At 33.4% G+C, this 15,260-nt stretch overlaps 1 protein-coding gene across 1 annotated transcript in view; it reads left to right on the top strand.

Moving 5' to 3' along the window:
* The window catches only part of LOC142979648 (trifunctional nucleotide phosphoesterase protein YfkN-like), a 57,413-nt gene that overhangs the window by 28,294 nt on the left and 13,859 nt on the right, over positions 1–15,260 (top strand). Inside the window, exons 2-3 of the mRNA XM_076124701.1 lie at positions 9,505–9,713; positions 10,439–10,592. Of these exons, the coding sequence (XP_075980816.1) occupies positions 9,505–9,713; positions 10,439–10,592 (363 nt within the window). The remainder of the gene's footprint in view (positions 1–9,504; positions 9,714–10,438; positions 10,593–15,260) is intronic.

Here is a 15,260-nt window from a genome sequence, read left to right on the forward strand (position 1 = left end):
TATATAATAATCCGTACATGAAAGTCCACTCAGTAGCTCTATCCGAAATAATCAGCTTAAATCGAATTAAAACCAATGAAAGGATTACACATAATATGAACTACAGCTTCATTTTAAAAGCATGTACAACGCAAACAGAATTATTGATATAAAACTCTGAATCAATGTTGGGGACAAAAAGTAAAACTGAATAGGTTTTAATGAGGGCCAGTTGTACAATGCTTTTCAAATATTCCTTTAATTCGCCGACAACTGCAGTGTGTAAGGAAAAAGTCCGTTCTGTCATCGGGTTTGAAATCTCTTTTGTTGTCTTAGGATATTATTTACTTTGTACCTTTTATTGTACATGCCATAGACCATGTTTTGTAATCATGATTCCCATCTCTTTAATCAATAATTTTGAGTTTGATGAATTAGAAAAAAGGCGTAACGAGATCAGGCACAAATAACAGAATAAAGGTACTTTCGTCACAGTTTATTAATGGAATAAGATTCAACTGCCTTTGAAATGCGTCCTCAGTAATATCATATTGCCTCGGTTTATTTCGTTATTTCACCCACTAACGTATTATAATCTATCAGATGATTAGAGATCATGTTCAACAGTTAAAACTGGCCACTAGTACCACGATTCCCCTCAATTGTAACCATTGAGTATCGAAAATTAGACATTTAAAATGTACTGCCAAATTTGTTTCTACAATCTGCTGAATAGTCATACAAAATTTTTCGGCAGCTAGCCGGTTGTCCAATCTCGACAGTAGAATACAACAATTACTTTATTTTTAATTACAATTACACTTACACACAGAATATAACAATGACTTGTTAGTATATTACGTATGATTTATGCACAAACACAATTGACGCGGACAGATTACGACGTCACAAAGGATGTAGCCACCTATTTAACTGAAATAGGTGTTCAGACTACTATTACGTCACTGGCTAGAACATTCTTGAGTTTACACTGAGACTTACGCCTCTGCAGTGAACTACATACACTTCTAGCACAATCTAAGAATCTCACAATCAGCAACGGTCCTAAACACAGTCACATAGTTGATAACATAACTATATTTACGGCAATCTTAAACCAAAGGGCCGACAAAGCCAGAAACGAAATCTCTCCCTGTAGTTTTTACCTCCATATGAATGACAGAAATTACTAGCTGACTGCATAATAACACCTGTATGAAAAACGCTCATGTTTCGCCATTAACAATGTCAGTCCCATGTCCGAAGGCACGCTACCAAACTCCGGGCTACTATTGAGAAACATTCTAATATAAATTAGAAAAGACCAATAGTACTTTGTCCGAACCGAGACTCGAACCCGAGACCTCATGATCAGCAATGAGATACACTACCGACTTAGCCTCGGACCTGCTACCTAACTTACCCCTAAATACAACAAGCGGTTTTAAAACTTAATCGTAATTAAAATTAACATAACAAGATAATAAAACACTCAACAATTTATAATAACCAGTAAATTAAACACGAAATTATATCACTCATTCGTTAAAATATCATTCACGTACAAACCATAAGTGCATTTAAAATATTTTAATTGGATACGTCATCATTTCCCGCCGACCACTGCGCTGGACTCTTCGTTCTCATTAATTATTATTGAATGATATTGATCTGTTGCTACAGATAATTTACGTATGTGCTAGCTGTTTTTCTGTTAAAATTGATATAGTTAAAAAGACAATATTGAAGTCGATAGCAGAATAATAGCTTAAATGTAAGTTTAGCTTAGTCCGATTAGTGAAAGATCGCGAGTTAAAATACTTAAACCGCAAGCTCTGTTAAACATACTCCAACTGTGTTCACTTGAAGTAAAACTAGAGCTACTTAGCAATTATGTTTTGGAATAGGTAACAAATAATTTCGTACAATTCTGAAAACGTAATCTTCACTTGCGGAGACTCTAATATAATTTTACATAGAACACGACACTGGACGGCGTTGATAGTAAATTATATTAATAACACGCTTTTATTTTTCATTTCTAATACGATATAATTAATTTATATATCATACACACATATCTAAATTATCTCTTTTTCGCATGTTTGACTAAATGTATTTAAAAAATGTCTATGCTAAAATATAATCACTTTTCAGCAGCTAATTTCCTATGACGTAAAACTGTGTACCGTAAAACGACCTATGTGACACAAATAGCTGCGTGACGTCCATTCGGCTCATATAGACAAGATAATTACTACCAAATACACGGGGTTTATCACGCATGGTACGTGAACGAGGCGGCATGTTTAAAAGGGATTTTTAGAGGTTTGCGAACGATGTTACTATTATCATTTCAATTGTTTGCCTGTAATGTTTTCATAGATTTTGAACACATTATATTTCTTAAATTTTAATAAAATCATCTCATGACGGAAAGACTTGCATCTTGTTTTATCACCTATGAGTTATTTCGAGAGGTCCTTAAGGCTTTGTAATAATTAACTATTGTGTTTGCAAAATTTTTGAAGCCAACTTTCTGATCAATAACTTTTTAGCGTGAAACTGATACCAACCCAATTATATTATTATGTATGCAGAATAGTCAAACTACAAACCGCAAATGTTAACTATAGGTAAAGATTTTTCACAAAAACATTGACTTTAATTGTTCGTCGCGTCGAAGCGTGGCGTTCCATAATATTTTTTGTTTAGAAAATATGAACGGTGTGGATATTGGGAGTGGTTGTAATATAATAAATACCATAGCGGAATGATAATGTAACAACATAATACTGCTACTAAGTACACAAGATAGACTTCACATGTTCGAAACAAGTTTTGTTTTTGGATAGACATGCAAATTGGAAATAAGAAATTGAAGAGACGGAAAAAGGGGTTCGTATTTGTTACCCTATTAGAACAATTTACGAACAGACATTCCTAAATAAAAACTTGCCTAGAAAAAGAACCTATAAAATAACGTCAGTAAATAAAATCTCAATAAACCAGTTTAAATTTTAATTTGCTTTTGATAACGTTAAACCAGTACCAAATAAGTGTTAACATCTCATTAAACGACAACACTTTCGAGAGCCATTTAAACTTTTTTCTGAATAATGTTCCCAAAAGCCCAGGTAGAGGCATGGAGGCATCCTTTACAATTAACTACTGGCTATCGATGTACGAGAGGTCAATGAACGCGAGGCCACTTTTTGTGTAAAATGTCTGGTCCGGTCGACTCGCATAATTTCATGTGAACTGTAATTTTAAGATACTTTTTTTAGGGAACTCGATGTTTTATTTTTAATATTATGCAATGGTTACAACACGTGGATTGTATTTTACGTGTAGAAATTTACTATATTCAATAAATAAAACGTTACATACTAGCTACTGCCTGCCCAATAGAAATGAGTCTTTATAGGAGAAACATCGAATTAAGTTTATGCTTGTTTGGAGATTTGTTTGCACGATAAATTATAATTAAACCTTCACTTTATTCACAAATTATAATCACGGTTTTCACAGTTTTTTTTTTTAATGTTGTACATTTCATTTAATCAATTTATACAAGTTTAATGATAATATAATACGCCGCCGAGGAGCTTTTATTAAGTTATTCGAAATTCTACTGAGTCAAAAATCTTTGAACAACTCACACGCGTTCATGATTACGCTTAAACATACCTATATCATATGTATGTACATGCTTTTACGTATCTCATAATTAGTTAGAATAACGTATAATATAAGAGAGGCCAGACGGCCGACTCCAAGCTGTCTGTATGTTTTTTTTTATTCTTCTTTACCAATTTGCTCTTCCCACAGCTTTTTAAAAAAAATCCTCATTACTACGTAACCTTCCAATAAAGACTATTCGTCTGAAAAACTTCAAAACAATTAACGTTTTAGTATTTAGGTTTTAATGGTTATTTTATTGCGACTAATCGGCACTGCGTGTCAATAATAATTACCGATTCTATCAAGATGTTTAATTAAAACCGTTTTGCGACTTCAAGCGACTTCAGTTTTGGCAATTACTTCTTTACGACTTTTATTAGGAAGTGTACCTTTTTTATATGGTTTAATTTTCTTTCGTTTTGTTTTGTTTAAGTGTTTTTGTTTGAAATCTGAATATTCTATGTTTTTACTAGTGCCAAAAGAGTCTGCTATAATTATATATTTATTAACTTCTGTTAAGACTTACTAAATGATAAATATAAATTTTGGTCGTATTTTTTTACTGTTACTTTAGCAGATAATTTCGAGAAATGACTTTTAAAACTAGTTGAGTTAGCGGAAAAAGATACTATTTTCCAATTCATTATTAACCACGTCTCTATTTCGTTCACAATCAATAAGGCATACCATCCTCCTTTCCTCATAACATTTTCGTGTGCTAGTTCAGCGCTCGAGTACTTTATAAACGCATCTATGAACTTATAATATCATTGAGCTAACTTGTCAACTGATGGGTAGCCTGTCCCAATTTGCGCCGCAGCATCCGTTTCCCTCAACTCTCGTAGTTTGTCCCCGATATTACAATCTAGACTTGTTTATTCAAGCTGAAATGTTTTTTAACACAACATTTTGAAAAAGGGATAGGTACTGGGGAAATGTAAGAAATATCTACGGTCAGTTATACGAAACTATAAGAATATGATTACAAACCATATGAAATTATCACCCGTCATAGAAGATATGTGAAAATAAATCGAGATCAATCCAGTTTATAAAAGTACGAATTGAATCTGAAACAAAAAATCTTTCAATGAGTATTTCAATTGGAGCATTAGAGAGGAAAAAAAATACAATAGGTATGTGTTTACATACCTATAATTCGGGAAATAAAAAAATTACAATAGGTATGTGTTTACATACCTATTGTAATTTTTTTATTTCCCGAAATCCTTATCCACAAAACTATGAAGTATCTTACAATTCTTATCGTATATTTGTAATTCTAAAATTACTACCAACTTCTTATACAAAAGTTGTTTTTCATAATAAGTGCACAAAAATCACTCGCTAAGCTTAAGCTAAATCAATATTGAAATACACTGTATGATACTAACAGTCAATTGAAATCGCAAACAAACAACAGCCTGGATTTAACTCCATACGATAGACAGAGATAGAAAATACAAATCCCTATAAAATAAACGAGAGAAAAACTACAGATACATTTTGCATTTCACATTTACAATACAGATTTACCTTTGCGTATGGAATTTATTTTTCATTCGCAGTACACAGATATTTAATTTGGCTATCAAACGCATACCGGTAACAGTCAGTTTCAAATTGAAATCCCGTCAGATAGCTTTATTTATGTGTCGGTTGTTTGTGGATGTTTTGTATTGAGTACTTTTCACAAAGGATACCGTACTGTTGCGAGAGCCTAATTATTCGAAAATGTACTCATGATTGTAAAAACTCTAAAGGAAACGTTTTGCTAGAATCCAAATGCGCAACTCATCTCGTTGTATTTCTTTCTTCATAGCATATTCAGTTGAACTTATTGTGACTCTATGGCCGAAGTTATTAAAGGCATCCTAAGATCTTTAACACAGCTTATTGATAGTTGTCTTTTAATATGTCCTCCGAAGCACAGAAGCACTTAGCTCATATTCCGTTAAGCTCACCAATTCAATTGGCTCGCCAGTCGCCACCTACATGAGGCTAACATTGTTAATGGCAAAACATGGGTGTCTTTAATACGCCTCTGCCTAACATTATCGGGTATAACAGACGTGATATTATAAGTATACTAGCGGACCCGACAGACGTTGTCCTGTCTAATAAATTAAAAAAACATTGTCCACTGGACAAAATTGTGAATCTAAACCATTCTCAGATCCCCTAAAACACACACAAAAAATTTCATCAAAATCGGTCCAGTCGTTTAGAGAAGTTCAGTGACATACACACTTACAGAAGAATTATATATATAAAGATGTATGGCCACGATCTAAAGAATGTCCTTGCAAAGATTGCTTAGCCCATTACTGTAATTACCAAAATACAATCGTAATAGGTCTATAAATACATGTTATAATTTTTGCTCCACCGCATAATTGTTAAGTAAATAATTATAGAATACGAGAAAATACGTGACACTGCATAATGTTGGCTGCGTGTGTTTTTATGAGGGAAATTTAATTAGCTTTGACTACCAACTACCGACCAACATAGTTGGTATTTGTCTAGAGTTCACAAACGCAGAGCACTCGGTATGTGTTTATTAAAACTTCTTGTAATATATTTTAGCTTAGCTATATTTTATTTCGTCGCTTGACTTTTAAATGAGTAGATACAGCAAGGACCTGTATTACATTCAGAGTCAATGTGATATTGGCATATTATCTATTGGTATATTCGTCTCCTGAATTAGTTTTCTATAAAAATACATCAACGTAGTAACTACAGTAGTTGTCTTTGATTATTGCCGTAAGGTAAGTTCGCTTTTCTGTTTCTCAGAACAGTTTAAGTTCGGCATTACCTTACGACATTATCGTGAAAATGTTTGCATAGCTTGGTTAAAATAATGTCATAGGAATAGAGTTCACTACGCGTATATTTTTCAAATAAATCCAGTTACGGTTAACAAATATTAGTAAAAACGCCTATTCTGGAAGTAGGAGATAAAGCTCAAACTAGTGTAATATCGATTGACACAAAGTGCAGTTACTAAGAGGTCGTATCGTAACCAGTGACCTCTTAAAGCAATTTCCATTGTCTATGAATACTAAAATGATCTGCTTCCTTCAATTAACTCTCGCTCGCGGCTACTCAAGTCATCGCCTTTTACATCTAGTGGTTTGTACTGCATCTTGATTTAGATAAAAAAATCCTTAAAAAAAATTAAGCATTTAAACTTTATTGAAGCGGTTTTTACTCACTTATTTATTAATTTGACAAATAAGTCGGCTTGATGCAAATCTATTAAAAACTGATATTGAAGCGTTTTACTTGCATGGTTAGTGTTTTTAGTGATTGGTATACTTCCCAACTGATTAGTTAGCCATACTTAAGATATATAGAATGACAGCATGGCAATCCTTAAAACCAGAGAAGCAATCACTTACTACTTCGGACTCTCTTGTTAAATATTCGTCATAAATGTTTGTACCGATGTAAAATCACGAAGATTTTTGTTTTGTTACGACAAGCAATTTGGTTTGAACTTACAAATAAATGTTGAAAATAAATTGATGCAAACTCAGGAGCATATTTGCTATTTTATTACAAGCAATTCGCAATGGATTTAATATAAAACATCTCACAAATGTCTGATATCTAAACGAGAAGAACTCGATACTATTCCAAAGTACTCATAGTAAGGGAAGTAACCCAAGATTTTCCATCCAATACTCGGAAGAAATCTCATTCCAACTTTAATCTTTCAAGGGAGCAAGAAAATACGCTCCACAGTATTTCTATTCCCACGCCCCGGATCTATTGGTAAAGTACTATAAAGCAAGTAGCCCAGTGAATGGTGACCGCGATCTCTATCGTCTAATTGACGGGTTTATCTCGATGCTTCTCAATTGAAACGTTCACATGTCGATAATATGTACATTGTCTTGCTCGACGAAGTGTAGGGAAAACTGGTTCGAGGGAAGAAAATTAGTAATGTTTGTTTCTATTGGTGACTAAATGCTGCCTTTCAAATGAATGTAAACTAAAGGAAAGCATATGTTTACTACTAATTACTTACTGATATGAATAATACGTATAAAGGAATTTGATATCATTTTAAAAATAAGTGATCTAACTAGTCTACTAGTGCTATCAAGCGTTTTGACATTTAAAACTGCCCACCAGGTGCGATCCTAAAGCGTCCATTAGATAAGTGAAAATACCCCTTTAGCAAATATGTTAAAAAAAATCTTTTCACGTGCGATAAGACTACCATATTTTTCCTGGTCGTAGAAAAAAAAATTGAAGCTTGGCTACTAAGAACTTGCATACTAAGTAGTAAAATCAATGTCCCAACTTTATTCCACGATATTTCAATACAGAGAATGATTCCACATGACATAATTAACAACTATATTAAAAGGAATTTGTTGTTTCCAACGAAATTGGAAGCTTGTTGATTTAAACATTCATTTGTAAACAATACATGTGTATTGTTATCTGATGCATTTCATAAAATATCGTTTCTGCGAATACAACTTAACGAAATGTGCGTACTTGTTTTATATTTTCGTTGGATATCGAAATGGATACGGAACACTGGGAAAAGGGTAAAATGTATTAATTAATTAAAGTTGCAAAAAATCTGTACTCTCTTTTCTCTTTTTTAATATTTATTGTGATCTCTTATTACGATTTTTGCACATTGCCTTGGACGTTCGCTTTTATTTGTAGTTGATAAAATAAAAAATAGGATATGATCTTTTGGAGTTCTAAATGGTCTTCAAATAAATAGTTTAGCCGGCTAGGTGGGCTAGGCACAACACTTTTTACCAACAAGTATGTGTGATAAGGTATAAAGATAAAGGAAAATCAGTTTTTGAAGGGAGCCGTTCTCTTCTGATCAGTTTAGTTCTTAGAAGACCAAAGTATGATTTCATATATGAATCTATGTTAGTACCTACATATGTATGCGATTATCATCCTATAGTTAGTCTAGTACATTTACAATAAACAGTTTTGCACATTTATATGTAGAACGTATTCACTGCGCGCCATGTACTCGTTTTATTGTGTACGTGACAGAAGCCGGCAATGTATGCGACACATAGTTATAATGTAGCGTGACGCAACGGAAAATGCTTGCACTGTCGTCATTAATGAGTTTAAATATAGAAAAGAAATGCATCGAACGTATACTAGACAGTATTCATTGATTATATAGATTTGTATTCTTGTATACTACATAGAATTTTCATATATTATCTAATCTATAATATAAAACTGAATCGCTAAATGTGTTGTTAAGTGCAATTCTCGAGAGCAGCTGCACCGATTTCGCAAATTCTTTTCTTTACTATAGCCCTCGAAGTACGAGGATGGTTCTTACTTATGGAGAGAAAAAAATATATATAAGTACAAAATTATAAGAATTAAGAATCGACTGTGGTACCTATGTAGCATGCGGTACGAAGTTCGCCGGGTCAGCTAGTTAATCATACAGATTTTGGCATACAATCTAATGTGATAGCATTAAAGAAAGTAAGAACGTAACACACCGTAATTTTTTGGCGCAGATATCCGAACGTAAATGAAGTAGAAGAAGATTATAGGGACTGTAGTAGCGTTCTTTGGTCACTGTATATGGGAACAATAACATTGCTTGATCCTGATTAAATTAAGTAGAGACTAAGGCTACCCTTTCTGCAAAGCTCGGTCTAGCACATCGTCGGTTGCGTATATAGAAAAAATCATAAGCCATTATCGTATGCTCGACCGTCACCGCATCGAAGGAAAGGAAGCCTGAGTACTACTTATTTTAAATTACCGCACAGTTTCGTACTAAGGCATCATAACTCAATTATTCCTTTCGTGTTTCAGAAGCTCCTCCTCACGACAGTCCTGGCGGTGGCAGCACTATCATCATGCAGCATAGTGAAGCCTTCGGGAGACAACTTCGAGCTGCTGATCCTTCACAACAATGACATGCACGCGAGGTTTGAACAGACGTCGCAGCGAAGCGGAGCTTGTACCACGGCTGATAGAGAGGCCGGGAAGTGCTATGGAGGATTCCCTAGAGTCGCTCATGTGTAAGTTGCTATAGCTACTAGCTTATTTAAAAATTACGGCTTAAAACCTCTTCTTAATCCGGTTGGAAACCCGTTAATACATTGATTCGAAACTGGTTGGAAACTTAATGGTAGATGTTTTTTTTACCATATAGTAGTACTTAAGACTTACCTAATTGATATTATTCTAACGACGAGTGCCAGATATTTAAAAATAAAAAGTCAATAAAATCATTTTACTTAATGTGATATATGTTTCATATGCATCGCTTTGTTCTATAATATACCTAGTGTTATTTTCATAAGTAATGGTTGTAGGCACTACGATCGTGCTCAGGTTTTTAACAGGGGGTATTTACCGGTGACATTTTAACTACATATACTATCATTATTTATCAATAAATTGCAACAGGAAAACGATATAGTGCCAAGAATCGTAGGTAATATCTTCCTTATCACATGACTCTGACCGAACTCGGGGGCTCAATATCATTAATGAAACAAAATCCATAATAAAAAAAACCTTTGCAGACCCTATAACCCATGCTAGTTAAGGGTATTTTCACGCAGCAAGAGCCCAGTTCCCTTCCAGATTCCTTCATTTTTACAAACTATGATGTTTGTATGTACATGATTTTGAAATGTCATTGCGGTGATGCCTAGATTTTTGTACCCACAACCACATCCTTGGATCATTCATCAGTCACAGACGATCTATACTGATCAACAAATCCTAACAATTTCAGAGTGAAAGAAGCGCGTAGAGCAGCCCAGACCGGAGAAGGACCTCCAGTCTTGTACCTCAACGCCGGAGACACGTACACGGGAACAGCGTGGTTCACCATTTATAAATGGAAGATAGCCGCGGAATTCGTCAACGCTCTCCAACCCGATGCCGTCGTAAGTTAACAAAAAACTTTTTGTCAAACGTTCGTTTTTCACGCGTTTTTTGTCCGACCATCCGTGTTTTGTACCGGCTTTTCTGTGTTCCATCCACACTATTTATGGCATCGGAAGCGTAACAGAAAAAAGTATTCAAGGTTGGCGTATTACGTAACAAAATGGTGATCTTGTGAGTTTACAACTAACAAGCTTGTTAGTGCCTTGAGTCTTCGATTTGCTCGAAATTGAATAGAACTACAAGTATAAGTTACTGTTGTAGTTGGAAACTAGTATGTTCTCTGTATTCGGAATACGTGTACATGTCTCCAACTTACAACAAACTTATTATGATCTCCGGTTTATCGAATTTCGAGTTTGTGTTACATGATTTTCATATAGGAACAACTGAAGTTCTTACATACATATTTAAATGATTAGCTTGTATAATAAAATGTATCGGCTTGTAACTAGAAAATTCACTCAATGTAAAAAAACAGTGCTTCTAAAAAGTTTCGTAAAACACCAGCTGTTAATAATACAATTTTACGGCTTATTCAAACAGTTAAATATTTTTTTCTTTTATTAAAAATTAACCTTTTTACATCTTCATCGTCACTCTTTGTTCTTTGTTAATGGTGTCAATATTTTCCCACTGTCAGTTTTGTATCTATCTTATTGTATGATTAGCCATTTGCTAGCATATCATAGCATTTTGAGATATTTTTAATTATCTTAAAATGTATATAAAACCATAGTTTTATGTGATAAAAATTAACTAGAAAATTCGATCTAGAGTTTAAAGTAATTCCTAGTCTTTTATAGATAAAATAATACATTTCAATATTTAAATGGCCACTATTATCTGTCAGAATTAAAAAAACACTTCATTATCTTACTGGCTGCTAAGAACGTAAAATGACGTTTTCTTTTTTTAAAACTCGCGAGTAACCATCGAATGACAAGCTAATTACATTGCCAACGATTATTTCTACGGTTGAGAAAATCCGCCATGTTTTTCTCATTTTCTCGCTGCTTCACGTGTTCTTTACAATTAAAAAAGGTACCTATCAATGTTGAATATTATCAATTATCTAAGTATCTGTATATTTTAAACATATTTTGCGTTCATGACAGCCAATAATAACAATTTTAAAGGCTATATAGGCTATCTCACACTATGCTTTAAACTACAGGAATTAAGTAATCACCATGAATAAATAATGTATTGATAAAGATGTTTCTTAAAAATCAAGTATTGTTTACGCAGTTTCCTTATTTATTTATTTATTTAAAAACTTCTTATACAAAATTTGTACAAAGGCGGACTTAATGCCAAAGGCATTTTCTGCCAGTCTTTTATCAAGTACTAAATATAAATTATCCGAAACGGAAAATAGTAAGTATTTATTTTAAAACAAGAAGTAAAGCAGCGGTCACCTTGTAACAATCATAACATTTACTAATTGTTATCAATGTACACGATTTTTGTTTAATTACTAAATATCTTTAAATGATATCATACTTCTAGAAAAATCTCGATGAAAACCTCCGCAAATGTATTACACAAACATAGCGGTATTTGTCTTAAAAGTCATACAAGAGGATAATTTTATACTTTTAACTAGCAGACTGGTTAGACTTCGTCCGGGTATGGTGCAATATTATCCCGCTGATCCATTCCCGTGGGAATTTGACCTCATAGATCCCATACAAATCTTATTCCGACAGTTATATATATTAAAAGTAGATATATCCCATTTAGTTCAGTTGTTCAAAAGTTATGCGTACACATACATTTCGATGACAAATTTATAAATGAAATCTGTTGTTTTTCCAGAAATATCAGTCACGTGCATAAATAATAACTCAAAGTAACTTCCGAAATAAAGCGTATATTTAAAAACGAGGACAAATAAAATAATACTGCAGAATAACCTTTGTCATGTTACTTGAATTATTTTTAGTAACCGTTACATTTACGCGTAACATAATACTGTGATATGTTCTTGAAATAAATATTACTTTCTAGAGAGTAATAATATAGAGTCTATGAGATATGAAACAAGTAATCTGGGGGCACGGAAGTGCCCCCGCAAGTCGAGCAAAAAAAAGCGGCACGGCCGTAACATCCTTTTCTCGAAGCAATTCGGGCTATTTTTGACACCCCTATAATTTCGTTGTGGATAAAACAAGAAGCCTGGATTTTCAGCAACTAATCAGTCATTGTATAAACACGGTATATTTAAAATTTCAGTCAATTTGAACCAGTAGTTTAAGAATGACAACTTGTTAAAATTTTGAATTTTGTCACTCACTGATTCACTGACTCACTGACTCACTGACTCACTGACTCACCGATCATCAAAAGTCTAAGGTACTTCTAGCAGACTTAGAAGCTTAAAATTTAGAATACAAATAGGATTTAGTGTCTTAATCATGGGAAAAATTTAATATTTTCTAATTTCGGTCCAGTTTTCTAAATACACCAACTGCAACAATAACTTTGTAATCCCATATAAATGTATAAGATTACAAGGTTACATTTACAGTTAATGAATTATTATTACTGTAGAAAATAAAATAAATAGGTGTAAATAGGTACCTACTATATGAGGCATAACGGGAGGGGGTAAAGGGTGGGTAAGGGTGTTTAGCCCATGAAACTGAACAACATTCCCATAAGAAAATATGTTGAATTATGAAAAAAAAAGTCTTTCCATACAAATTGGACTTATGTTCGCTCTACAAAAAGAAGTGAGATGCCATCAAAAACATTCTGTAAAAACCTCAAGTCTCGCCGTAAAAAGTTGTGAGATCTATATAATACCAAGTCGATTAATCTATTTAGTCTCTACTTAAAGGACCTTCTGTCTTAAGTTATTACGTATGTTATTATCATGCCAATTTTAAAAAAATACCTTTAAAACAAATAGATCGACTTGGTCATCGCAAGAAAACACAAATTCGCCATTATTAACATTTCAGGAGCATTAACTTCTAGTCGTGCTGTGTAGTGTGATACATACTAATAATCAAATCATGCGATGGCCAGGTCGGTCTATTTGTTTTAAAGGTATTTCTTTAAAATTGGCATGATAATAACATACGTAATAACTTAAGACAGAAGGTCCTTTAAGTAGAGACTAAATAGATTAATCGACTTGGTATTATATAGATCTCACAACTTTTTACGGCGAGACTTGAGGTTTTTACAGAATGTTTTTGATGGCATCCTTTTTTATTTCACAGTGAAAATGAAAACATTTTTCAGTAAATAAGGCTCCCCCCTAAATGTGGGTGTTTCATACACATCTAGCTACAATTTCGGGTAAAATAGGCGTAATGTTATGTATGTACTAGCTGACTCGCGCAACTTTGCTTGCGTCACCTAAGAGAATGGATCAAAATTTTCCCCGTTTTTGTAACATTTTTCGTTGCTTCTTCGCTCCTAATGAGTCATTAGGAGCGGTTACGGTCATTAGTAATGACCGTAGCGTGATATTATATAGCCTATAGCCTTCCTCGATAAATGGGCTATCTAACACTGAAAGAATTTTTCAAATTGGACCAGTAGTTTCTGAGATTAGCGCGTTCAAACAAACTAACAATCAAACAAACAAACTCTTCAGCTTTATAATATTAGTATAGATGTACTGAAAATTAGACCAACTGTAAATAAAAATGACGGAACAAGCTCGGAACATTTTCCCACAGTGCTTAACTGTGAGGCTTCTTCGCCCACACTTGACCAACTTAATGAGCTACTCTTAAACTTCCCCGTTCTAAAATAAACCCAGCGCTTAGAACAAGAAACTATTTAACTATATAACTGCACGTTTGGTGCAGAAGTTTAAGTGGTCACCTCACCGCAATAAGCGCTGCGTGTGGTGGGTTCGAATCCCACCATTCCACTCCTATTACTTAAATATTGATGTTACCTTGCATGTAACCTCTCTCAATAAACAGGCTATTCAGCACAAAACTATTTGTTCGATTTAAACCAATATTTCTTGAGATAAGCGCATACGTACAAACATACAAAATATTCAGTTTTATATAATTAAGTATATAAAATCGATAGCATCTCTGAAATTATTAATTACTTAGTAATGAACCTTATTCTTCTAATTTCGGAAGCAGACTTGTGCTCTGTAGCGAGACAGCCATTAGTTAAATTGAATGACATTTTTTTTACTTTACTGATTCATTCAGAATTCCTTTAATAACGTAATGGTAATAATTGATATTATTTATTTCATACATTCGTTTTTCAATGCTTGCGTGGTTAAATACAGTTGGGTAAATCAAATATAGGTACACTGATATATTTGCACTGAAACTTGATAGTGATACTTTCAAGGAACTTATTTCGCTTTACAAACCGCGGTGTATAAATATGAGTTTTTAAATTAATATATATTTTTTTTAACTTGATTCGTTTTTCTTCGACGAGCACTTGGGAATAAAAATCACGTAACGATGTGTACCTTTAACTTAAGAACAGTGATATTTATAAGATTGCAGAATTTATTTCACAGAAAAATTAAAAATACAATTTCTCTTTCTTTCCTTAGATAAACAGAACCAAGCAGATTTTCAAATAATTTTCACAAATTAATTGATGAGTACTGTGCATGAGAAAAATTAAGGTAAAATAATTCAAGTTTAAGTTAACTACAAACATAC

Source organism: Anticarsia gemmatalis, chromosome 16 (assembly GCF_050436995.1).
Source record: "Anticarsia gemmatalis isolate Benzon Research Colony breed Stoneville strain chromosome 16, ilAntGemm2 primary, whole genome shotgun sequence".
Taxonomy (NCBI): domain Eukaryota; kingdom Metazoa; phylum Arthropoda; class Insecta; order Lepidoptera; family Erebidae; genus Anticarsia; species Anticarsia gemmatalis.